The sequence below is a fragment of the Equus caballus genome, chromosome 15 (assembly GCF_041296265.1).
Source record: "Equus caballus isolate H_3958 breed thoroughbred chromosome 15, TB-T2T, whole genome shotgun sequence".
NCBI classification, from domain to species: domain Eukaryota; kingdom Metazoa; phylum Chordata; class Mammalia; order Perissodactyla; family Equidae; genus Equus; species Equus caballus.
This window is the reverse complement of record NC_091698.1, coordinates 76789145-76816770: the sequence shown is the minus strand read 5'-3', so window position 1 is coordinate 76816770 and position 27626 is coordinate 76789145. Positions and strand designations below refer to the sequence as shown.

Here is a 27626-nt window from a genome sequence, read left to right as displayed (position 1 = left end):
TGTGCTCCAAGGACAGGGTGCGGGCGAGGAGAACCAGTAGAAAGGGCTGTGCCAGGATCAGACGTTGCAGTGGTGGGAATAGGAATGGCAATAATAGAATCATGGAATTTATAGTTAGAAGAAAGCCCATTATGTCCCAACCATCTGATTTGATGGATAAGAAAATAGCATCCCAGAGTTTGTGGCTTGCTAGTGGTCACACATTTTCTGGTGGATGATGAGACTGGATAGTAAACAAAGTTGTTCTTTTTGCACTCCACGTGTATCTCACTCCTTAGCAACCATATTCAGGTAGAAAAGAGTCTTTATAAATGATGGAGAACAAGTGCTACTGATCATCCTCATTAAAATGATAAAACTGGTTGTACTTGGATTTTTCCAATGGAAAGTGCAAATTAAACTATGGCAACTGAGCCCCTGAACCTCTAGGAGCAAGTTTCTCAGAAAGTGGGTCCCAGATTCCCTTGAATGGAATCTCTTAGAGAGCTTATTACATAGGGCTCTCCTGGAGCCCTGCCCCAGACTTGCAGAGAAACAATCCTTGAGTGTGGCACCCTGGCCTCTGCATCCTAGACAGATTCCATAGTCTTTCCCGCCACACGCTAACTTTGAAAAGTGCTGCACCTGTTAGCTCTCAGTCTAAAATTTATAAAAATAAAAACCATAAAAACAGTGCGTGGTCTAACCTGACTTATTTATCATCAAAAGAATGTTTATTCCAGATTATTGTTTGGATGCCTTTATCATTCATTTTTCATTTAAGACAAATAAGACACGCCCCCTGCACTAGGGGAATTCACAGGAAAAACAGTAGGACTTTGGTTTGGTATGATGAGCAGGTCCACTCCAGGAGTTTGGTACCCTGTGTACTATTGAAGGTTGGAGGAGAGAAAATTAATCCTGGTTGCTTTTTTGATCAGAAAAGGCCTGGTCGGGGTAGGTGGTCTTAGGGCTCTATGGAATTCACCAGGTGCAAAAGAGAGGCAGGGATTTGAGGTCGAGTGGACATCTGAACTGTGCCCTGAGTGATAAGGGGGACAGGGGGTGGATTCAGTGAATGGCAGGTTGCCATTGTTGCTAGAGTGCGGGCATGTGGAGGAACCAGTAGAATATGGAAGCTAAAAGATAAGTAGAGGCTAGACTTCGAACATCTCGTAAGCTGTGCTAACACTCTGGCCTGCCTGAGACTCTGTAGTCCAGGAAGCAAACACACGAAGGGAAAGCCTCCATCCGCACTGCCTTCCAGCCAGCAGAACCAGCCAGCGTGGGCCTCCTAAGGCGGGGAGTGCCCTCTAGGGGCCTAGATGATTTCTGAGTGCTGTTCATCATTGTACTGTGGCGCTCAGATGCCCACTAAGCTGAATGCATTACCTACTCAAGAGAAAAAAGACAGCTTAACTAAGTCCCACCTGGCTGCAGCTGTGATTACATTATGCAAAAATTTATTAATGTGGTACCTTGATCGATCATTATCTTAATACTGAGGATAACATTGGAGGCTTGATTTTTTTCTGGCAAATTGCAAATACAGGTTGCTTCTTGTTTGCAGTTAAAAAGCCCATAGCACATATATCGTATGATTCTCTTTATATGAAATTTCCAGAACAGGCAAATCCATAGACACAGAACACAGATTAGTAGTTGCCAGGGGCTGGGGGAGGGGGAAATGGGAGTACAGGGTTTCTTTTTGAGGTGATGAAAATGTTTTAAAATTAGGTAGTGGTGATGGTTGCACAACCCTGAGAATATACAACCACTGAATGGTACTCTTGAAGAGGGTGAATTTTATGGTATGCGAATTATATCTCAATAAAGCGGTTGTTATTTTATTTATTTATTTTTAAAGCCCTTAGCACTTCTGCTCTAGGTATCAAATCGCTCTGCCTGAAGTAGCTTTTTTGAGTTCATGCTATAGGAATCTCAGTGCTTGCTTCTCACTTTCTTTTGTATTTTTCATTTGTTTTGTTTAATATTATCCTCCTTTTATTCATCTCCAGTTCTGTTCCATTTAAGAAGTATTTATTTAATGACTGTACGTGATAGATACAAAGAGAGCTTGTGGTAAGATGAGTATCGAGTCACCAGGAGACAGAGTGAGAAGTATGGTATATTTGGGGGTTCACAAGAGGAGGAGCTGTTATCTGAGGTTGGCCTAGAAAGACAGATGGTATCTAGACAGACACTGGAGATAAGGGCTGGATGAGGAATGTTCCGGAGTGGGTAGAGCGAGCAGCAAAGACAGCAAAGTGGGGGTTTGTTTGGAGAACAGAAGGTGACTGAAGAGAAATACTGCAAGATTGAATTGGAGAAAAGGTATGTGGACTTGAAAGTGTTGAATGCTAGGCTGAGGAGCTGATCAATTAAATGAGGAGTAACCGAAGATTTTTGACTGCAGAAGTACAGGAACAGAGCCATAGGATGGGTGTGGCATGGCTTGGGACAGGGAGAGACTCAGGTAAGGGAGGACCAGGTTAGAACCTGGAAATTGGGGGAAGGACGCTTTCAGAAGTGAGGGGTAAGTGGTGACATCGATTTATAAGCATCTCTTTCTCGTCTGTAAGTCTGTTTCCTCTGCCACTAATCCACAAGTTTTCTCCATTCCCTTGCTTGTTCTTTATCCAGGCACTGGGATAAAGGGTAAGAGGAAGATTATGCGGGGGCGGGGAGGGTGAGGACAAAAAAAGAATAAAAATGAAGAGAAATGATGGTGAGGACAAGATATAGTTTACATGCTTCCATTGTTCTGTAATTCAGCATATCTTCTTCATGACTCAAAAGAAGAAAATCTAGTCTCTTCTAGTGGAAAATACAGGACAGGAAACCTTATTAAATTTCAGGTCGGGTGTTAGGCTCCGTCCCTCACTATTCCCATCTGTGAAAGGGAAGAATACCTACCTCCAGTGTAGGTAAACCAGAGAATCTAGAATAATCTTATTAAAGAATCTTTTTAAGCCACATTAGACTGACATAATTTGTCGACATAAATTTCTTTGGGAAATAGAGGTCCTGATGGGGTACCCCATTTGTTACCTGACCGAGTGAGTGTGGACGTGTCTATCAAAAGATAACTCATGTGAGTTGTATTAATGTTGAACTATATGAAATTGCTTTTTGACTGTTTTTGTCCTGCAAAAAACAGCAGTTCCATAAAGTTTCAACTTAATAGAAAGATGTGAGGTGAGCCCAGATTTTCACCTTTTCCAGTTCCTTCTTTATTAAGGTGCTAATGATATTTAACATCTGCCAATCTCAGGTTCAGAGGAAGCAGTGAGAAATCAAGAGATGGCAACAGGCAGGGAGGGCTTTCTAAGGGGCTAGTAGAGAAGGGGAAATGAGCTGGGAGCAGGCCAGCCAGCAAAACCCCGGGCCTCTGACTCTGGATCTGTAATGTGCAGTCCTTCTGGGTTTAGAAGTAAAAGTTCAGCATAAAGAGTTTTCCTTTCCTAAGTGGGTCACTCGGCAGTTGTGTGCAGTCTTAGATCTTCTGCTGTGTGCTGGAGACAACCTGTATGGGTCTCTAGGAAAATGAGAGATTTTTAAACGTTGGGAAATAAGTCAAAGGTCAAAGGGGAAAAGGAAGATGTCGAGTGGACGTGGTTGGGGTGTTCAGGATGGTGTGATTTCTGACAGCCTCGCGGAGAGCCTGGCATTGAAGGACATCCCAAGAGATACTTTTTAGTTGATTGTATGCTCTCTGGTGTTTAAATCAGAACAATTCCCTGGAAAACATCAGTAGGCAAGAATGTGAATCCTCGAAGATGAGGAAGAAATGTTTAGCTATTCTTGTAGGATGCTTTCATTGTAATCACATCCAGACATTGGGCTCAGGGTGTGGCCTTTCAATACTTAGCCCCATTAATCTGTGAACTTGGATGAGTTTAAGTTGTACAGAGTGTCAGTTGCAATACATGTCCACAATATATTGTTACTCCAATATACGATTACATATTGTGATTAGGTACTTGAAACTGCAGTGGCTAGTCATGTAAAAATGGAAGACTATGGGATAACCTTGCCAGAGACTAAAAGCCCAGTTCATATTTACTCAGCCCTAGAAGGTGATTGTCCTGTAGGCATATAGATTATGAATCGAGAGCTCCCAGCTCTGCTCACAAAACAGGCAAACATTTATTTTAAACCATTGGCAGAAATACCATTGCAGCAAAACTTAATTACCTAACACCCTCTTCTCCCAGGAATCCAGTATTCCCATCATCCCACATGGAAGAAGCCTGAAAGGGAGGTCATTCACACCTTATCAGTGGCTTTAATGATCTTTGGTGCAAATTTTAATTTAAATTTGTTTCCTTTTTAGTTCTACAGTTAACTATAAATGTAATTAAACCTCTGGGCTTGGTTATTGAAATACGTGTGGACTAAAAGTATATTTTAATTTATGAAAGATTCCAAGAACAATAGGAGATCAAAGCAGTTGCTGAAATAAGGGGGGGAAAACCCCAGAATTAATGAATGTGGTAAAAGTTCTTCCTTGCTGGGAATGTCACCCTCTCCTGATCTTTGCCCCTGTGGTGCGTTAAATACTCACACACTTCCTGCAAGGATCTGTCTTTTTAGGATGGCTTCCTTTCCTTCCTTTCAACCTGGGAAGTCCCTCAGTCATCCTCTCCACCCTCTGACCCACTTCCATCCCCAGGGGAGTCCCAGGGCAGGAGTCTAGCTGCTCCGTCCTTGTATTACAGTTGCATCCTGACCCCCTGGTGCCCTGAGCTTCTCATTTCCTGCCTCCTATTTCATTTTCACAGATCAGCATCAGGCAATTGACAACATTTTCTCCTCCTCTTATTTTTACCTGCCTCCTATTTTTCTATGTTTAGGCCAGTTTCATGGCAGAGTTGGAGTTGTGGGTGAGAGCCAGCACAGCTAGCTTGCATCCGTCACCTCCTTCATGCACATAGTGATAAAGGCACATGTGCAGTTTAGAAGATCCAAAAAGTTAAGACCTTCAGCCTTCAAATAGCTGCCACAAAATCCACTTCCTAAAGCTTATGCCCTTTATTTAAAAGAGCTCCTCGGTCTTCAGTCAGAGTCTCTTTCTTCTGTTAGACACAATTATAAATTAACGCGGCTCAAGATGAGGGTGCTGCTAGACGCAATCACTGACCAAAAAAGACTGAAAAACTAATAACTTAATAGCTGAAAGAAGAGTCAGAAAAATCTGTGAGAAACACCTAGAGGTCACCATCAACACAGCAGCAACATGGGGCCTTTTAACGCAAGAGCGTGCATTCTGTGTGAGCCCCTGCTAGCGTCACTGATTTATGGAATAACATAATAGTGTATGCATATAAAGATGGCCCTGAGTCATCACAAAAATGTTTATTGTGCTCAATACTGATCTGGTTAAGTAAGAAATGAAGTAATGCATTTTAGGAATATTTCTGTCAAAATGGTTAAAGTTAAAAATCTGGGTGTATATTAAGGAGATGGGCCTTAGTTATTTGGAATGCAACTTAGGTTAGTACTCCCTCCCCCTTCCCCAGTGACACCAGATAGATAGGACAGTGTCATGTAGACAAGTTTGCCACAGCCACAGCCACGTTGTTTGTGGTCTCCCGACTTCTATGTTGTGTTTATTCATGGGGTTTTCCTTCCCTTTTCTTTGGTTTCAGATGCGAGTGTCTCTCTGGCTTATGTGGTTTCCCCGTGTGTGAGGTGGGATCCACTCCCCGCATAGTCTCTCGTGGAGATGGGACACCTGGAAAGTGCTGTGATGTCTTTGAATGTGTTAATGGTACGTGGGGTTTCTCTTGTTCTCAGACAGTGTCCATTTGTGCAGAAGGAGGAGGAGGGAGGGTTCAGTCTAGCCGCTTCTGCCTTTAGCCAGGCAAGGAATATACTCAAGGACTTGATGAAACTCACTCAGAAAGAAGATTTGCTTCAGATCTCACGGTGCGGGAAAGGAAGTTAGGAAGGGAATCATCATTCCATCCATCAGAAAGAGAATTTTGGAAATGAAATCGCAGATTGCATGCAGCTGTCATATTCTGCTGTGTTTCAGTAGGGCAGAAATCTTAGCATTTCAAGAAGAGGATCATGGAACCTATAATCAATCATATTCCTCCTGTCATTGACCCCCTGCCCATTGCTGTCAGGAGATAGTCTCTATAATTAACGCTACATTGGAGCTACCTCAGCCTGAAACAGCAAAGACGGTCCACTAGTTTAGCACATTCCTACTTAGGGAGAACAGCTTTGACCAGTGCTTGGTCCTTAGTATTAGCCTGCTTTTGGCTTGAGCCTTGTGGCTCAGAAAAAGGATTCTGCAGTCACAAGACTTCTTCAAATAGAATCCACCTCTCCCTTTCACCTTTCATGAGAGGGTTTGGTGTTTGGTGACATCGTGTTTATTGAATTTGGATACTAGAAGGGAAGAGAACCTAAAACATGCCCGTCCATCAGAATTTTCAGAAGAAAAACAATAAAATTCAAGCAAGTGAAATGTCAATAATTTTAGAGAACGCCATTTAGTCAATACCTAGACAAGCAAGGAAAATGAAGATGGATTTGGACAAGTACAACAAAATTACACATACAGGAACATCCGTAGTAACTACTGCCTATAGGACACACCAGAGTTCAGCAGATTTTCTGTCTCTCCCAAGTCTCCCATCCCCCACAAGAAAAGGGTGTGTTAAAGTTGAGTCCTGTTTCATTGCGTCCTGTAGTTTTTAGTCCAGTGGTCCCATGTTGTTTGGTTTTGTTTTGCCTTGAAGAAACATTTGCAGTGTGGCTTTGTGATTAAGAGAGAACAAAGAATGGAACCAAATGACCTCAATTGGAAACTGGATCCTCCACTTACTAGCTGTGTAACTTTGAGTGTCTTTTGGTCTCCCTAGGCCTCAGTTTCCACATCTGTAGAATGGAGTGAAAATAGTAAATTAAATGAGGTTTTATATGTGAATCACTTGGAGTTGTGCCTCAAGAACAAAGAGTATTTATTATTTTGTGTGCCCACCTCCTGTTCACATCCAAAGACACTATTCTGGACATTCCAGGGGGATAGAGAAGGTGGGGTGAGCTTCCTGACTTAAAGACCTTATAAATACAAGCACGAAGAGAGAGGTCCAGAAAAAGTTCTGTGCGCATAAATCTCTTCTCAAAGCTTCTCCCCACCCATACTATACTCCAGCCAGTAATAATGTCTGTTAAACACCAGCGAAGGACCAAGCAGACCTTTTTTCTCTGGTACCACTACAGTCAATTTATTGTAGGTGATATTATGTGATTAGTTGACTCATACTATTTGAGACCGAAATAGTCACTCCTTGCCCTGAGCTCCCAGTGTCTCAGATGTGCTTCCTTTCATCACCCTGCAAGTACTCTCGTGTCCTTCTCTCATTCTAGAATCTGAACTGCCAGAGGGCGGGGAGTCTATCCTTGTGTCTGTGGATATTAACATATTGTCTGCCTCACAGAGGGCACCCAGGTTTTGTTGAGTGAGCAACTGAGCGAGTGAGTGATGTGGTTCATACCACCTTAGTTCCCTCTAGAGGTGGCTGTTAAATACCAGCCCACAGAGGGCTTGTTTGGGAGAATGCTCTATCTTTTACTGCCCTACACTTGAGTCTTCAGTCATTTGTCCCCTGGAAATACCGTGTCTCATGATACGATTACCTTGCTTCTTGGTTATAGAAACCCAAGTGTCATGTCTTTCTTATCAGGACCTTAACTCTAACTCTTGTCCCAATGTGATGTGACTCGGACTGCTAGTAACTGCACCCCTGCTTTAGTGGTCTCGGATTAGTCTTCAAGGCCTGCCCCTGTTTATAGCCTCGCTTTTTACAGAGCTCTCACTTCGGTAACAGGACTCGCCATCTGTCATGAGAAATGTTGAGACAACAAAGCATGTCGCTTGTATCTGGTGGTTGCCTTTCTTGCCACCACACATTTGTGAGGTGATCTTTGCTTTATTTCTTGTCCTGCTTTAGTGTCTCTATTACTGTATTAGTCACTCATTTGTATATGAGACTAGAAACTATAAGACGACGAAGATTCGTAATCCTACAGAAGAATGTTTAAGGACATCCCATCTCAAAGTCTGTGTTTTACTCTTTTTGACATATACATACATATGTGCATACACACACACAGATGTGAGTGTGTGTGTGTGTGCGTGTGTTTGTGGATTTATTTATTTGCCATCCAGTGCCCTGGGAAAATCTTACAGTTGTCAGAAGGTCACCATTAGAGGATACTACATATCAAAGATTCATTATCATTGCCTAGAAAAGCAGAGATCTGTTATATAAAGCCTTGCTTATCCACAAAGGATTTGAGGCAACTTTACAGTGAGAACAAATAGAATGACATAATGGTAAAATATTAATTAGCAAAGAGAGTCAGAACCATAGAGTTGTACGTAAAGTTGAAAAGCAAAAAGAAAGAGCACCCAGGTATGCAGGCCGTAAGTGTCTATGCAGGTGATTGCAGGGGTTAAACGTCGAGTTAGGCTCCCATGTTCCTGGCCATCAAAGTGAAAAGAGAGAGAGAGTCAGGTCCAGGGTCCCTGCTTTAGGAGAGAAAGAGCCTATTGGACAGAGCACCGCTCTTCTCAGATGGACCCTTTAACAGAGAGCGCTGGGTGCTGCAGTCGATCGTGTCCTCAGTTGCTTTAATACCACCAATGCAGAAACTGGTTTCCTGTGGCTGCTCCTCTCAATAAAAAGCAAAAGCAAAATATTAAAATGCAGCTCAGTGAAAGCAGTTCTCAGGGGTCAGTTTGACATGCAGCTGGAACCTAGATGCCTGGAGCATTGTCTCTTGATTTTGAGAACTCCCCAACGTGTAGGAATAGATCTAGAAACCCAGTTCAGGAGGCAGTGGGTTGAATGTTAACATAACTAACCCCACATGCAGAAACGGAGATTACATGGCAGCATTCAGTTCCTAAGCTGCCATCCAGATGATCCAATGCTTGCGTTGTTTCTTTTTTTAAGATAAGCATTAAAGTGAAAACGCAAGATTAAAAAATTTTCATGAGAAATCCTGAGTTTTGGAAACATTAGCCTGGATGAACAGATGGAGAGAACGTTCTCCATAAATATTACTTCTCTCTTCAGTTGGTTTGGTTTAGTTTGAGTGGGTGGGGATGGGAGAGTTGCAAACCAGATGGTGATAGTTTGTGACTGCATCCTCTGACAGTGTCCGGAACTAGGGCTTGTGAGGTGTTGGTTGAATGAGAACTCTGTTGTTTAGAATCCAAAGGAACAGATGGTATGATTGAGCTCCTTTTATGTAAACTGAGAAGTCATCAAAATCATCACCCAGAAGTATGATCTCCCTAGCAGTAGTGGAACAATCCCAGATCTCCTTCAGGAACAGTTCTATGTCTGCCCCAGCCTACAGACAAAAGTTTTACCATCAACAGCTGGAGCTGAGTGATGGCCACTACTTTCAGACGGGCATGCATTCTCTATTTTGTCATAATATACCCTGTTGTCTTACACTGACCCACCTCTCTCATTCCTGGAGGCATTTGAGTAGGAAATCTCATCTATGGAATGTGGAAATAATCGTTTGGTTACTTAGATGTGATCAGCTGTCCTATGTGTATGCATAAAAATCTAAACAAAGTAGAACCTCTTGGTTTGATTGTCATAGCCAATAACCGTCTCTTCCAGCATCAAACACTGACATGAGGATCAATCACAAGAGAGCCATACCCGAAGTCAGCTTGTTCGTCATGTAAAATTTTGGCCTAGAAAACTCAGACCTGCAGTCTGTTAATAAGAAAATTAGTACAAAAACATCAATTCAGAACCCATTGCCTCTATAGTAATAATGCTCAGTAATGCTTCTAGGGGCGTAATGTCTGTTTTTACAGTAATGGAGATAATATGGTGCTTTGAAAGAAATATTCCACTCAACATGCATTTATTGAGCACCCCTCATGTTCTGGGGGCCTTAGCAAGCTAATTTTGCTTAAGAGTGATGCAATCTTTTGCAGTTCTTTATAAGTATTTTTCCCTTTCCCTTATCCTGAAGTAGTATCTGTTTGGGGTACTCTAGTACTCACACTCCCACTGCCCCCCATAGAAAAGGGTTTTTTTCTCTTCGGATATTTGGAAGCCATGTTCCCTGTCTTTGGAATTACATTGGTTTGCTCTTGACTTACGGAGAAATTTTCAGACATTTCCCATCTGTCATACAGTTGTCTCTCTTGGCTTATGATGTCTACCCACTCGTTCACCCCCAGTGAAATGAGACCAGGGGCAAGATATTGGCCATTTCCTACTGAGAGACTGAAGAGAACATGCAACAGAACTCTATCTATTTGGATTTTTTCTCCACTTTCACATTTCACATGAAGTTCTTCATTTTAGTCTCCTTCACTAAAATTATATACCTATCACCATCTGCCAATCAGTGTAATTTGGCAGGCAGTAGAAGTTATTAACAGCCTCTTCTAGAAGGCTCTTTTCCAGGAGTCCTGGACTATATTGAAGAGGGATGAGAAGATTCCAGAACTTAGAAACATAAAATTTAATTGGGCAAACGCAAAACACATACAAAAATCACTAAGAAGATACTTTTATGCATCTCTGCATTGAGAAGTACAAATTACATACTAAATTATTTGTTCGTAATATTTTCTTTTCCATATCCACTTAAATTGTCCTCTTATAGAGGTAAGTGGTCATCTCCACGCTGTTCTGAGATTCACATCTATCCCTGACAGGTGAAGAAGAAATTAGTCATTGCTCCTCAAAGACCACTGCCAGCCTTTTTGTCATGTACTTCTCTAAAGAGCTTCTGTAAGTTTCTCTCAACATCACACAGGGATTTCGTTATATTGTATGACTTTTTATCCTAAAGAGATGATTGTGTTTTCTAGGCTGTGTTTCTTGGGACTCTCCGTCTCTCTAGATTCCACTCCCTTGTTCTTTGTACCTTAGCCAGTGAAACCAGCTGCCCAGTTCCCTCATCAGTCCCGACCCCTCCCGCTTAAGCTTCCGCATGCCCCATCATGGAAACGAGTTCATCTGGGGCAGTGTTACTCATAGCCAGAATCTTCCCTCTTTACTTCTTCAAATCTTGCACCAAGATTTGTGGCTTCACCCAGATAATAGATGTGGTTGATTAATGCAATTAGGTAATTAATAGTGATGGTTTATAAAAAATTTTTTCATCCGTTGGAGCAGATTCTCAGCATTTTGTTAGAGTACAGTGTTTTACCTCACTCCACAGCATGCAAGTTTGATTTATAAAAGCACTGCATTTTGTACACTTTGGAATTTATGGTCTAACTGCCCAGTTCCTTTTAGTCCCATCTCGGACTAGTATGTTGGCTAAAAGTATATAGAGGAATTCTGAGCCTAGAGTAAGATGATTCTTTTTAACGTAACGTTAATTTTCTGAAAAAAAGAAACAGTATATTCAACCAGCACTAAGGAACAGGTTCAAATGTGCAGATCACTGTGCTGTATGTACACACAGCTCATCTCACACTAGTTGTATGACTTTAGACAGATCACCTAATCTCTTTAAGTTTCATTTTCCTAATCAGAGGAATGGATATTAATACTTGTTCTGTCTTCTCAACTGGACAGTTATAAAGTCAAATGAGAAAGTCATTGTCCGTAAGTACAATACAAATGTAAATATATTCAAATTAAACTGCAATGAAAGTCTTTAAATATTTCAAATGCAAGATGACATATTAAGAAATGATGTTGGGACAGAGGAGCCCATGAGAGATGTGCTCTATCATAATCCAATTTTCTCCGCCTTATTAAACAGAGCACCTTAGCTCAGGAGAACCTTCTTTAGTTTGAGAGTATTTTTATTTTACCACCTTTATTGAGACATATTCCCTGCAATTCACCAATTTCAGTTGCACAATTCAATGGTTTTTAGTTTATTCACATTATCACGATTTTAGAATGCTTTGATCAATCTCCCCAAAACTCCTGAACTCAGTAACAGTCACTCCCCATTTCCCCCAAAAGCCCCCAGTCCTAGGCAGCCACTAATCTACTTTCCATTTCTATAGATGTGCTTATTATGGACATTTCATATAAATCGAATCATATAATATGTGGTCTTTTTTGGCTGATTTCTTTGACTTAGCATAATGTTTTCAAGGTTCATTGATGTTGTAGCGTATGTCAGAACTTCATTCCTTTTTATGGCCAAGAAATATGTCGTTGTATTTGTTGCTTATCCATACATCAGTTGATGGACATTTAGGTTGTTTCCACTTTTTGGCTCATGTAAATAATGCTACTATGAACATTTGTGTACAAGTTTTTATGTGAGTATCCATATCCCTTATCATATATATAATTTTAAGTATTTTCTCCTATTCTGTTAGTTATCTTTTTGTTGATGGTATTCTTAGAAACACAAAAGTGAATGAAATCCCATTTAATTATTTTTTCTTTCATTGCTTGTGCTTTTTGTGTCATGTCTAAGAAACCATTGCTTAATCCCAAGTCGCAAAGATTTACTCCTGTCTCCTTCTAAGAGCTCTATAGTTGTAGCTGTTAGATTTAGATCATAGCTCTCTGATCCATTTTGAGTTAATTTTTGCATATAGTGTGATACACAGTGGTTCATTCTTATTTTTTTGCATGTGGATGTTCATTGCCCCAGCACCATTTGTTAAGATGACTATTCTTTCCCTCAATGAATTGTCTTGGCAACCTTGTCAAAAATCAGTGAATGTGAGAGTTTATTTCTGAACTCTCAATCAGTTCCATTGAACTATCTCTGTCGTAATGCCGGTGCCACACTGTCCTGGTTACTGTAGCCTTGTAGTATGTCTCGAAATCAGGAAGTGTGAGTCCTCCAACTTTCTTCTTCTTTTCAAGATTGTTTTGGCAACCCTGGGTCCCTTACATTTCCATATGAGTTTCAGAATTGTCTCGTCAATTTCTATGAAAAAGACAGCTAGGATTTTGATAGATGTTACATTGAATATGTAGATCAATTTGGTGAATCTTTTCATCTTAATGGTATTATCTTCCAATCCATGAACATGGAATGTCTTTCCATTTGTTTGAGGCCTTCTTTAATGTCTTTGAACAATATTTTGTAGTTTACAGAGTACAAGTTTTGTGCTTTATTAAATTTATTATTAAATATTTTACTCTTTTTGATGCTATTCTGAATGGGATTATTTTCTTCATTTTCATATTGTCCATTGCTAGTGTATAGATAAACAATTTATTTGACTTTTAATTGTACCCTGAATTTTGTTCAATTTGTTGATTAGTTCTGAGTTTTTTAGTAGATTCTTTAGAATTTTTTATATATAAGATCATGTCATCTGCAACTAGAGATAGTTATACATCTTCCTTTTCAATCTGGGTATTTTTTTTTTCTTGCATTAATTGCCTTGACTATGACCTCTAGTACGGTGTTGAGTTAAAGTGGGGAGAGTGGACATCATTGTCTTGTTTCCGATCTTAGGGCAAAAACATTCAGTCTTTCACTATTAAGTATGATATTAGGTGTGAGTTTTTCATAGATGCTGTTTATCAAGTTAAGGAGGTTCCCTTCTTTTCCTAGTTTATTGAACTTTTTTCTCAGAATCCTAGTGGTGTCTATTGAGATGATCAGGTGGTTTTTGTCCTCTTTTCTGTTGACGTGCCATATTATGTTAGTTGATTTTTGGATGTTAAACCAACCTTGCATTCTTGGAATAAATCCCACTTGATCATGGTTTATAATCTTTTTGATATGTTGCTAGATTCAGTCTGCTAGTATTTTTTTCCTCAAAATTTTTGTGTCTATGTTCATAAGTGATATTGATCCATAGTTTTCTTTATCTTATAATATCTTTATCTGGTGGGAGTTCTTTTAAGTCAACCAAAATTAAGGATAAGGAATGAATTTAGGGGAGAGTGTTTCAGGGTAGAGAAAAATTTCAGAATCATTGGTATCATGATATGAATTCTAAATGCAGGGCTCTTGAGTCTTTAGCAAAGCATAACTTGAAACACGATGGAAAGATCACAGGGTTTTAGTTGAAGAGTTACTGTTTTTGTTTCTGCTTCTGTCATATACTAAACGTGTGACTGAGCAAATTACCTAGGATTTCGTCACTTCTAAACTCAGGATAATATCTACATCAGACCTTTGTTATTGGGATTATGTGAAGTAATGCATGTAGAAAGTGTTTTGTTAAAGGCCAAGCACTGTTAAAATTACAGATTATTAAAACAGATAGAGAGAAAAAAGAATTTAGGAGAGAACATGGGAGGAACAAAAGAACATCACCTCCAAAAAGGCCTAAATACATTTTTGAGGCAGAACGAAACCTAATGTGGAGACAGGATCATTTATTTGAGGTAGCGAATGACTTAACAAAACAAATATGTCTCTTTAAAGCACATATCAGATAGATGAGTTTCATGGTCAAGTCGTTACCTTTATTTGGGGTAGGGGGAAGTGAATGTAGATTTTGCCAAGGAAAATATCAATTCTTTGGAGTAAAGAGGATAACAATGTGTTTTGTTTATTTTATTTTACTTCACTTTACATTGCTTTATTGCTTTGGTTACAGAAAATTATATTGACTTTAGTAAATTTCCATTAAATTATAACCTCATGCTATCAGACAATTTTCTAGAGGCTGTTTGAAAAACATAGAAGGACACGACTCAAAAATGACTTTGAGGGCTGGCTCAGTGGCATAGTGGTTAAGTTCACACACTCCGTTTTGGTGGCCCAGGATTCACAAGTTTGGGTCCCAGGTGTGGACCTACACACTGCTCAAGCCATGGTGTGGTGGCGTCCCACATACAAAATAGAGGAAAATTGGCGTGGACGTTAGCTTAGGAACAATCTTCCTCAAGCAAAAAGAGGAAGACTGGCAAGAGATGTTAGCTCAGGGTTAATCTTCCTCACCAAAAAAAAGACTGAATGTACCTTTTTTGTTTGAACTCCTTTCAGAAACAAAGCCAGCCTGTGTATTCAACAATGTGGAATATAATGATGGGGATATGTTTCGAATGGACAACTGTCGATTTTGTCGATGCCAAGGGGGTGTTTCCATCTGCTTCACTGCCCAGTGCGGTGAGCTGAACTGCGAGAGGTACTATGTGCCTGAAGGGGAGTGCTGCCCAGTGTGCGAAGGTAGGAAAAGTGGCTAATGAAAGATTAATAAGAATATAAATGGTTCAGAGTTTTAACATCAAAATTGACCTAATTCAGTTTCATCCAAAAATGAGGGAATATTTAAGACATTCCCTTTTTATGACATTGTGGTCTATCTTTTAGGACTTTGATAATGCCAGGTAGACTGTGTGAAAATACTTCTCTGAGGGAGGTTACACCCTAGGTATAGACGATGGGTCGCCTGTTTCCATGGGCCCACATGAGATTCCCCGGAAGTGATTTCTGTTCCTCCCCTACAATTCTAGCAATTCCTCAGCAAGTCCTGGGGACATTGTTGTCACCCTGACATTAGAATTCACCCCCTGCTCTCCTAGGGTTGCTCAGCTAGGACGGGACAGCCCTCGTCACTGACAGTCTCCGTCATTTGGCTCAGGGAGGAACTAACCCTGCCTCCTTTCTGATACCCATGCCACTCCAGGTGGGGTCGGACCCTGTGGCAACCCCTCCTTTTAAAATGTGTGGCGGTGAGAGTGGGGTCATGGTGTGGCATGGTGGTGACACTGACTCAGGGCCCAGCCAAGTGTCAGGTGGCTGTGGGCAGATCCTTCCTCTATCCCCCTCATCATTGAAGAAGTAATAGTCCCATGTTCCTCCTACAGGCCCTCCCTTCCCATCTCTGATATTCTTAAATAATAAATATTTCAGAATGATAACTCTGAATATAATTCACTACAACCCACGCATTTTAAGGATTAGGAAACTGAAGTTCAGAAAAGTAGAGTCCCTTGTCTGAGTCTCCAGTGAGACCATGAGCAATACCCCCACGCCTTACTGTGCCTCTGGTCTGACCATCCTGCTGTGTTTCCCCAGAATTCAGGTCGTGTGAGCCTTCTTGTCCTGACTGGGCCACAGACCTTCAGTCTGGAGTCAGACATGCCAGCCTTGTGCCTGAGGTTCGCCCTGCCCTCATCTCCACACGTGAAATGGGAGGACAGAACGTCGGCCATGATCCATACCGCTTTGTTTTCTAAGACCCTTTTCAATGTTTGAGCTACATTTACCATATAATACTGAAGATCTGAAGATACATAAAGTATGCAGACTGCATTGCTAACATTGAACAGTTGTTCATAACAGTGAAGTCCTTTGCCATTAGAAATTATTTAGCCAACATAGGAGAAAGGTGGTTCACTTTTTAGGTGTCATTGGAGATTTTAAAAAAAAATCACGTCAAACTTTTACCCTTCTCAATTGATTTATTCCCTAGCTACCCCCAGTTTGTAATAGTCTCTGAAACTGTGTAACAGTTGGTGGTATAAAAACACAGATAGAACCTCTGTGTAATAATCATAATGAGTTGTTTGGGCACAGATCCGGTTATGTCTCACTTCCTGGAATTCAGATCTAGGCTCAAAGTAGAAATGAAGTATGCAGTGCAATAGTTTTTATAAAGAAATTTATAAAGTCTTATCTCACTTGGGTCTCTTGGCTGCTTCCATCTCTGGCAGACTGCCTTTCTAAAGCTGTGACTGCATGACTTTAAATTTTGGCCTTCTAACTTCTTATAACACCTATTACCTCTTTAGAATAAAGAGGACCAAACTCAGTACTGCCTGGACTTTGCGCCCAGCACAGCAGCACTTGTTTCTTGAGGCCAGGTTTTATGTGTTTCTGAAAAAGAAAATCGAGTGATGTATCTAATTGCTGTCATTATAAGGATATTTGGGGATTTTGTATGCAGTATTTATGTCTTTGTCGATAATCTCAGAAAAATGTTTTTTGTTTTTTTTTTTACAGTAGCCTTAGCTACTTAGGTTCCCCAACCTCAGCTGCTGCTCGGCTGCCCAGCTTGTGGGGGGAAAAATGGCATAGGTTCACAGGCTTCCCTCTGGGGCACAAGCAGAGGCTCATGGTATGTCTGAACCAGGCTGTGTGTGGTTTAGACAAGGAATGTCAGCCTTGTGGTGAATAAGGCCACAGTAGGAGCCCGCCATCCTCCTCACTGTGATCCCCGTGGAGTTCCAGGCACCACGAGAGAGGGAGGCTGCAGTTAGTCCTGGAAGTTACAGATTACCCTAACTAGATGGGAGCATTGTTCTTTCCACTGTTCAGGTGGTGAAATTGAGGTGTGATAAACATTTAAATCGACAACTCAGAAGACATGGTCAGACCTAAAATGGATCTGTATTTTCTAATTATCAACCCACAGCTCTATCCACAAAGTTTTGCTACCTTATGAAGTGTTAACACCTGCACATTGGCTTTTATGCCACAGACCCCCTGCCCTATCTGCAGTGTCAGGATGGGTGGACATAAATTCAGTATGACAGCTGCTTTTGCATGTCTCCCTAGAGATACCTCATGCAAGCCTGAGCTTCTGCTGATCACAGCTGGAAAAGAACGGCTGATGACTAGAACCTGGGAAAAAAATGTCTCTAGGTGCAGGCAGAGAGAATATTTAGAATGCCCTCAGTCTGACTCTGCACTCATGTTTTCGTTTAGATCCAGTGTATCCTTTTAATAATCCTGCGGGCTGCTATGCCAACGGTCAGATCCGCGCCCATGGGGACCGGTGGCGGGAAGACGACTGCACGTTCTGCCAGTGCATCAACGGAGAGCCCCACTGCGTTGCAACAGCCTGCGGACAGAGCTGCATGAACCCTGTGAAAGTGCCTGGGGAGTGTTGCCCCGTGTGTGAAGGTAAACCTTAGAGATTCTCATGAGTCCCTGGCAAATGTCTCGTATTGGATAAGCTTCTACTAGTGTCTTCTTGTTTGTTTTTTATTTCCTCAGGCATAATGTCTGCTTCATGCTGTTTCCTGTTGCAGATGAATTTATTATACAGCCTAAACTATTCATTTGGGGCTAATGTTGCAAATTTACAATAAGAATGGTGTGGTCTTTATTTTGCCACTGCAAATATGCTTATCCGAATACTTTACAATATCCAAATATGTATTTTTTAATTCAATTCACTTCAAGCCTAATTAACATCCAAAGGTCAACGCAATGCATAAAATTGGAAATAAGACCCAGAACTCAAGCGTAGCATGTTCAACTTGTAACGCTTCCATAAGCCCAAGAGTCCTGACAGCTAGAAGAAAAACCTGGAACTGTCAAAGGCAGTTTGCATTGCTCCTCACTCCTAGCATCCATTCTCCTTCTAATATCTCCATGGCTGTGGCTTGGCAATTCCTCTCAGGCGTTTACTTATGTCTTGGTTACCTACATTCACTATGTCTCTTCCTATTTAACAGAGAGGAAACTGAGGCATCCTGGACTAGTCTTTCTGTCTCAACCCCTGTTCTGGTCCGTTTCTCTCATCCTGGGGAGATTCTTTGCACGCTTACCCAAGTCGGGCTTAATTCTCTGTCCATGTCTGTTAGTACAGATAAGAGATTGAATATTTATACTGACAGATCCAATAGAGAGTATCCATCGTCAAGAAGCATATTTGCATAGTAAAATGAACTGAAGTGGGTCAAAATTAATCCATGTTGAAGAGGGATCCTTCTAGAATTAAAACAGCTATTAAGAAACTGACAGGTCTTTTCAGAAATTTGGTTAAGTTGACTAAGTCCTATATCAAGAAGTCTTTTGCTTCTACCTAAATTTTAATAAACTCAGACTTCAGAGTTCGCATGACCAGCTTCATTAACCTCTGAGGGGTTAGAATTATTAAAGACCTTAAAAATCATATAAAAATTTAAGCTGGAGGACCCTGGTTCTATTGACATCACCAATTCCCTCACCATTACTCGACTCAGAGCGCAGCTGCCACACTCCAAAACTTTATAGCTTCCAGATGACCAATTTGGTGGAAATCTCCCACCCCCTCACACATGCGTACACTCCTCCCATCTCCTAAAGGCAGTGTTTCAGCCCTAAAAAAAGGAGTGTGCGGGAGTATGTATGATGGTGTACAGTCGGCTTTATGAGAGAGGGTGCCTTGCTGAAGCAGATAGAGGTGGGGATATCTCTCTCTAAGAATTAGGGACCATCTGTTGTCAACTGGAAGTATTTGTGCATGATAATGTAAGAAAAAAGCATAAATAAGTAATCCAGTAAACACTTTAACTTCATGAGTCTTGAATCAGAAAGTTAAAAGTAAGACTGAAAAAACTTGTGAAAAAGTAGAGCCTTTCCCCTGAAAGTAAATGAAGGAAAGGAAAGTCCTTTTGCACTTACCTTTTTGCATTCGTTAGCATTTCCTTCATGGCAAGTAAAAAAGGGAAGCAGTTGGTGAATAGAAATATGGATATATTTATGGAACTGACTGAGTTATTCGTAAGTCATGTAGATGTTTGGATAGGGAGTGAATGTTAGTTTGATCTCATGGAGTTTGGTCTCTGTAACATCTGCCTAGAGTTGTAATCTAATCGTCCACTGTTTGAGAAAAGAGTTTGGTCAGCCATTAACTCCAAAAAAATTTATTAAGAACCTTCTGTAATCCAAATACAGCATTGGACACAAAGATAAATAAGGGACAACTCCTAGTTAATGTCAAAGAAAATATTTAGGCTTTTTAAATTAAACCAGAAGAAAAGCAGTGTTCGTATTCAGATGCTGTGGAGTGAGTGCTTTATAGTCATTCTTGTTTCCTTCAATCCTCACAGCACTGTGCTGAAGGCCTTATTGTCCCATTTTAGAGATGAAGAGATTTAGGTTTAGAGAGATTTAGATAATTTCCTCCAAGGTCCATTGCCATTATGTAGCTGAGCTGAGATAAACTGAAGTCTGTCGGATGCAGCTATATTTCTGTCTGCCTCCCCTGCTCCCACATGTCACCTCAGTTTACTCTTGCCCCTATTTCTAGTTCTTTTATTAATCTCCCCCTCATTTCCGGCTTTTGGCCTGTGTTGAGCAGAGACAGGCTTGTGGTGATGGGAGGAAGTCATTTCCAGGTGGTTTTGATGTGGTCTCCCACCTGCCCTCTCACCCTAATTTGAGGACCTCAGGGCAAGCATGGCTTTGAGACATCCTGGCTCTCTTCTCAAGCCTCAGGTCCAGAAGCCACCTCTACCTCGCCAGCACTCAGCATCTTTATTTCAAGCTGTGAGGTTCTGCTGGTGTCTCAGTTCCCTTCTGTGTCTTGCAGGCTCTAGCACGTAACTCTCTGCATGGAGCCTTTCAGAAGATTCCATCGTCTAGCTCGCAGAGAACTAATTTATCTTGTGTGTTTTGTTTTTGTTTTTAACTTAGTTAAGTAGTGAGTTTCATACAAGATTATGTTTGCTCTCCAGTAACTTTAATTTTAAGATGTAATAGGACGACAGATTCTTTTGGTATGAGATCAAAAACAGGGCACAGCTTAAGATAATGATACTAGTTAGTAGTAGTAATAAAAAACTTACAGAATAATAAAGGACAAGTGAATCTTTTTGCTTAGTTTATAGGATCCAAGAAAGTCTATGGAACTATTTGAAAATGTTTTTCTCAGCAGTTATCCAATAGCCTTAAAATACTTTCAAGTGATTTCAGAATAGCAAAAGGATGAGATGAAATAAGAAAAAAGCAAGGTGTTAATGTGTAATAAATAAACCATCAGCCAGAATTATTTAGAGAAAAACAGAAACACTGGTATTTATGCAGCTTACACACACAATAAATTCCTCTGGGCACAATTGCATAACAAATGTTGGCGCTCACCCTACTAGCTACAGTCCCAAGGTACATAGTCAGAGCCTGAAATTAGGTGAAAGGACCCCACACGGGGATTGTGGTTTTAGATTCTTTCTAAATAAATTACTGCCTCCCCAAATATGGTGCGTTAGGACCTGCCGGGAGGAAGAACCTTGCTGTGACTGTTGTTGTTAAAGATACATACCTTCCAAGTGACAACATAATGTACTTGCTTACTCCTGGAGGACTGGGGACACGAACCTGGGGGCTCTTAAAGACTAGGCTGTTACTTGACAACTAACTCGATTCACAAGTACCTAAGTGCTTTTTAAATTGGCACTTAAGTACTCTCATGATTAAGTCTTACCAAGTTATTGTCAACACCCAATTCAGGTAGATAGATAAGCCATCCCTGTCTGTAAGTCTGTAACTAATTGTATTCTTATGTTTTGTTCTTCTGGGTTTTTTATGTCTACTCTTGTTTATCAATCTCATTATTTTTATTTTCTGGCGCTTGTAGGGAGCTAGATGGAAAAGCGTGAAATTGTATATAAAGTGTGCAGTTTAAGTGATGCTTGGAAGATATGTCCTTATCTGCTTAAAAACTAAAAAAAAAAAAAGGAAAAAAGGAGAGGGAGAGTGGGGGGCAGGAGAGTTAGGTCTTTGTCGCATCTAGCACCATTCGCATCATCTTATTTGTAGCCCTTAATAACAGTAGCTAACGTTTCTTGCACGTTTACCATGAGCCAGGCTTAAGTGCTTTCAAAGTGTCAGCTCATTTGACCCTCACAACTTCCCTCTTGTGCAGGTACTCTCATCCCAGTTTACTGTCGCAGAACCCAACGTGCAGAGGTCATGTAACTTGCCCAAAGTCATACAGCTTGAAAGTGGCAGAGCAGTGTGGCCCAAGAGCCTAGGTTCTGGACCCTGCGGGAATACTGCCTCTGCGACAAGCAGTACACTGCACTCCCTCTTGCCAGTAACCTGAAAGGGGCTGCATTCCCCATGAGCGAGGAGCTTACCCTATTCTTTTGAATCCCCAAAACAGCACCTGACGTGTAAGTAGGTGCTCAAATACTATTAATGAACAAATGATGAGTGAGTGAGTTAGGGAGGGAGGGAAAGACTGGAGTGGGAAATCACAACCAGACTCCTCTTGCAGACCTCCTCCTTAGCTGAGTGAGGCAGTAGACCCTGCTGTGGGATTCCCTTAACCACAGCCTCAAATGCTGACCCCTTACGATGTACATCCAAAAGCTATATAATGTTATAATCCAGTGTTACTGCAATTTAAAAAAAAATGCTGATCCCTGATCAGTTGAAGAAAGGCTAATGTTAGAATGCTTATATTTGAGAATACACTTTGAGAGCAGAAAGCAGAGTGTTACATGAAGTGTGTTTGGCACATGGTAGGCCCAAATGTCTACAGGCGAGTTGGACCAATTAGCTTCAGGTTGACTGCTTGCCCTCCTGGTGAGCACATAGCTCTCGCTCCCTCCCGGGGGCAGCCATGGGGGCCTTTCAAGACTGGTTTGTAAGCTGTGGTCTCCCCCGGACTAGCCAGGGCTCACTCTCACATTTAATGTACTGCTTTTAAGTCGTGCCTTGCAACATGCAGGTGCCACTGCATTGTTATTTCAGCTAGCATTTTTTTTTAACATCACAATTAAGTATTGAGAATAATTTGCTAATATTTTTTCCAGTAACCTCAGGCATAAATGCCACCTAAGTTGATTCTTAATGTCAGAGGGACCCTAAGGGCAGAGTGCCATTTTCCATTAAGAAATCTGTTTGTTTTATAATTAAAGTAAGATAAGATGTTGAGGAGGGAAATTTTGGCTGCAAGATGTATGTGACATGCCCATGATGACTCAATAAGAAAAATACAAGAGATGTGGACAGGTGTGAGGCCAGCTTGGCTCCAACACCTGATGCAAGAGATAAGAATTTCATCATCACTTAGAAGTCTTGATGTCAGGGCTGATCCGCTGTCCCGTCTTGGGCTGTGTCTGGACCCTGCCCAGGTGGCCACTGTGACCTGAATGTTCTTCAGGCCCAGTGTGTGCGGAGTCTCCTGCTGGGAGGAGTTGATGGTTTTGATGACCATGGGGATTTCCAAGCCAACACCTAGCATATCACTTTTCAAGAACTAGGAACAACATAGGTAATATTTTACAAGGTAACATTCAATATATGGTTTGAGTTGTCAGTAAATAAATTCCCCACTTGTGTTTGGACAAATGGGTAGTTCTGTTCCAATACTTCTGTTTCTCTGAAACGAAGGCAAAACCCGTTTCCCATCTCAGTCAGTAAATCAAAAGTTATTTGTAGATTGTCCAAGCTGGGTAATAGGTATATGAGGGTCCATCATATTATTCTCTCTACTTCAGTATTATTGAAATGTTTTCCATAGTAAAAACCTAAAATGAGTGTTATTTGCAGTTATTATCTGAAACTGAGCTGAGTTTCAGGTAGGCCTAATAGTTCTGCTAACCTGGACTTAACCAACTCTTGAAGTAGAGGAATAAGAGAGTCCCTGTGCGTGGATTCTTTCTCATTCTCTGGATTTAGGATGGAATGCAACTAAACCAGACAATCAACTATCTTTCTTCCTGCCACCTGGCTCTCTTGGATTCCTTACTTGGGGAATCCTGGTCCCACTTGGGACAGTGTTGAAGAGAGGGCATTATATATTGACCTGCATGGATTTAGGTAGCCACTTCAACATCAGCTCACCCAATAGACTGCATGCTGTGCTCCTCTAAAGGGCTGGAGGTCTGTGAGCTGTCAAACTGTCCCCCTCCTCATCAATCCTAATTTTATAGGAGCACTATATTCTTTCATATTGATGCTAATGATATAGTTTGAATCAAGCTGCCCTTCAAATGAGATTTCTACTGAGCTGCCAGAAAAGTCTGTACCAGGCACATATCTGGGTGGGAACTCTTTGAAACAACAAAAAATGTTTCCAGCCCTGCCCATAATACTTCCTCACCGAACAGTATCTCAAATGATTAAGCTACTGCTTCTGTGGCAAGGAATCAAACATAGTTTGGCTGACCTGAGAGGCAGCAAAGTCAAAGATGCCATAGGGTTACATGATGTTAACATTCTGGCAAATAACAAGGATCAAAACTCAGTTTATGGGTGGTATTGCTTCAGTGCCACATAGTGTGCTATTATTAGTAGGCTGAGAATAATAAAATATTCGTAATATCTCAAAGACTATTAGGCATTTGGTTTCATCCTTTAACTCTTAAGTGTCCTGGAAACTAGTTCCATAAATGGAAATTAAAATATAGCACAGTCTGTTTTTGTGCTTGTCCAAATAAGGTCATATGTTGGGTAATAAATGTATGGCAGATGACCACATGTTAACCTAAGTCTTTAACCTAAGCATCAGAAATTTCTCCTGGATGAATTTCATAGTATTTTGATTTTCTCTGGTCATTTAAAATATCTTTAGGTATTTCAAATAACATTAGAATGTTATTGTTCAGAGCTGCTTCTGAAACACATGATTAGGAAAACCTCAGCCTCTGACTTTTCAGCGTTCAGCAGCCCCGGCTGTTAAGTGTTTCCCTGGTGAAGTGGCCTGCAAGGGGGCAGGTTCCTCTTTATTTCCCCTGCTGTCCACTTCCCATACCTAAAAGGGCATTATTGCTGGGAGTCTCATAATTTTCCTCCTAAGATAATAATTGAATCTAATAGTTCAGACTTGGGCCTGCTCACTTTCATCTAATCAACAGAGGCAGGAAAACATAGTCTGGAATGCTAACTATGTGAATGAAAAATATTTAGTCATTCTTGAAATGATAGGAATGTTTTTCCAACAAGCTTAAATAAACACAATCTCTACTGAGACTGTGTTAAACTTTTTTTGGATAAGAGACAACTCTTAGGCAACCAAACAGAAGTTAATGAAGGTTATTAAGAGACATGCCCTTCAGAAAAGGTTTGCAGACTTTAAAAAGAAAGATTCACTCTTCTTTATGGGACAGCCTTGGACCAGAAGTAGCAGAATTGGTTTCCTTTTAGATTTTGTCAACCTTATAGAATTTAACGTTTTAACTAGTAATCACGTTGTCTAGCTTTCAAGAGATGTTCTCCTTTACCTAACCCTGGCTGTGTGAGACCATCTTATCTTAAAATCCTCATCTTCATCCCCTTCCACTGTTTGCCTCAGTTCTAAGCAGTGGATTGGTCTCAACTCACCTATATTTTAAGCACCTGACAGCACTTTTCATATGGAGCTTATTTCTCACCAATACAAGATCCAACTATAAAGAAATGAAATTATTTTTAAACATACGAAGATTTACATATTCAAGTGAAGTGTTCTGCCTTTCAAAATAGCTGTATGGGAAAACTGTACAGTTATTGCAGAAATACAGTCATTCAAAATTTTTTTGCTACTTCTCTGTTGGCTAACGTTAGAGCTTGCCGTACATCCTTTTGAATATCCTTAGCTTTGTAAACCCTGACTTGAAAGGTTTATCAGACTCTAGGAAATAGTCAGAGTCATTCACGTCTAAGTCTGGTGAAAAAGGTGAATGATGTAGCTGGGTAAAACTGTTCAGAGAAAGCAAAAACTGACGGTAAAATAAAGGCACTTTGTCTTCCATGACATTGTAATTTGCTCTGAAAGCAACTCTGAAAAGAAGTTTCAGATAGAATTTTAGCATGAACAGCATTTTAGCACAAGCGCGTCACCTCTGAAAGTGAGTGCTTTTAGCAATAACACTTATTTGTAAGTATAACTCCTGGTGTGTTTATTTAAAAAAGAAATCAATTCACTTACTATGTAGTATTTTTATGACTTCTAGGGGCTAGAGGCATGTATTTAAACGGTCATCTATTATATTACAACATTTTTGTGAAGTGGCAGGTGCTCCATTTAAACATATTTTCAAGTGAATAGACTAAAACAATTTTTCTATAGAAATAACTTTTAAAAGAGGTGGTGATTCCAATATAATTTATTTTTAATATTTTAGTTCTGTAACTCCACTTCTGATTGTACCATTTTAAACCGTTTCATTGTGTAGTCTTAAGTTGATCCTATAAGAACAAAATGATTTCACATTGTTTAATACGTGTGGGTTAGCATTAGAGACAGTGAGTAACCCAGTGAATTGTTTTTAAAGGCCCTATTGGAAGTATTTTCTGTGCTATGTCTATCTGATTGTTAAAGATAAAATGTCACACAAGTATATAAAATGTCTGCCACGATATTATTGTCAAATAACAGGACAGACTGAAGAAGTGAAAATGTCTGCTAAAGGTCATCGCTTGCCCATTCATGGATCTCCCATCACAAGTGGCTGCTGAGGTAGCAGGGAGCTGGACCATACCCACATCCCAGCCTCTCACTTTGAGATTCCCAGATGCTCGCTGTGTCCATCAGCATGCAGATTGGGAAATCTGTTGCCAGGGGACTCAGCAGTGCCAGATCTTGGTCCAGGGATCGTATCATCAGTGTCATCTGATTTTGATATGACATGAGCAAAAATGAACATTTAGTACTTTTTTGAAATTTGTCAGAAACTCAAAGAGAGAGTGATGTATTCCATCTTACAAGTTTTTGAGTTTAACTATTGGGAATTCAACCACATTTTTACTTAACCATTTATATCTATAGGATACCTATTTACGCATCAAGTGAATTGCTTTCACGTCTGAGAAGGTAGCTGGATTTATCATATTTGTTTGAAACGGAGCCCAATTCAGGCATCTGGACCATCGGAGACCACGGAATTTAATGCCAGCCACCAATCGAAAATAAGTTTCAGTTCCAGCCTCCAGCTCTTGTTTTGCAGCGCCATCATGAAACAGAACTAAGAATCCCCAAGAAAATTCTAAGGCCAACAAGTAGTTGGTCCTTGGGGACCCATGAGTCATATAGTGCTCTAGGTTTGATTTTTCGCTTTGACTGCTGGAGCACACTGAGAGTTGAGTCTGGAAGCCACTTTCCCAACCAGGCAAGACCTCACAGCATGCACTGTGTGTGCTGACCTCATCCGTGACTGCAGGGTGATCTTTTCTACTTAAAATTTACCTTGGTCCTTGTGTCCTCTCTTTAAAAAAGTATACATACATGATATAATTTGGGGCTGCCTTGAATCTGCTTTGGAATCAAGCAAGGTATTTGTAATGCGTGTTTATGTTTTGAGGCCTACCGGCTGCCTAGGCCTGCGTCTTGCACTGTGGTCCTGAGACCCTTAGTGTGGGCATCAGTTGGAAGCCAAAGGATGGTGTTCTTTTTCACCTTAATTGGAAAGCTATTGCCCTGCACATCAGCTCACTTTTTAAAACAATCAGGGAGTCTCTGTTTTATTAGTGAAGCTAAAAAACTGTTCAGAGATAATAAGCTGTCAGTTTGGGATGGCTTCAGGCTTTTGCATATTGAGAGGAATCAGCAAGCTCATATCTTTTCAAGACTGTGAATCTCTCATTCTTTCTGGGAACCAAGTTTTAAAAAGATTACATGGAGATTTTAGGCCAGATGAATTCAACAGGCATGCTCCACAGTCCTGTGACAGACACACTGAGAACGTTATTATTTAAGTGATACACCCCCAGTATTATGGTTAAGAAAGCACTGGTTGAACTATCTCTTATTGTTGACCTAAGTTTCAGGTTAATGACCTACAGGAACTAGGGTTTGCTAATCAAAGACAGCCTTTGGAGATGGATCTTCTGTATTCTCTTTCAACTTGAGAATGAGAGAACTACTGGAAAAGCTACCAAAATAGAGTAAATTATACTGTGATGAGTTTGCCCTCATCCCTAAAGGTCCCGCAAGGCCTCCATCATGGGAGAGGAAGAACGGGGTCAGCCAGGCACACAGAATCATTGTTTCAACTCACATCGGATAAGCTGATTATGAAGAGATTTCTGTTCTCTTCGAGACACCACGA

The 27626-nt window shown here is 40.7% G+C and overlaps 1 protein-coding gene across 1 annotated transcript in view; it reads left to right on the top strand.

Moving 5' to 3' along the window:
- The window catches only part of CRIM1 (cysteine rich transmembrane BMP regulator 1), a 187289-nt gene that overhangs the window by 100476 nt on the left and 59187 nt on the right, over positions 1-27626 (top strand). Inside the window, exons 5-7 of the mRNA XM_005600291.4 lie at positions 5631-5752; positions 14920-15102; positions 17587-17784. Coding sequence (XP_005600348.3) covers positions 5631-5752; positions 14920-15102; positions 17587-17784 — 503 coding nt within the window. The remainder of the gene's footprint in view (positions 1-5630; positions 5753-14919; positions 15103-17586; positions 17785-27626) is intronic.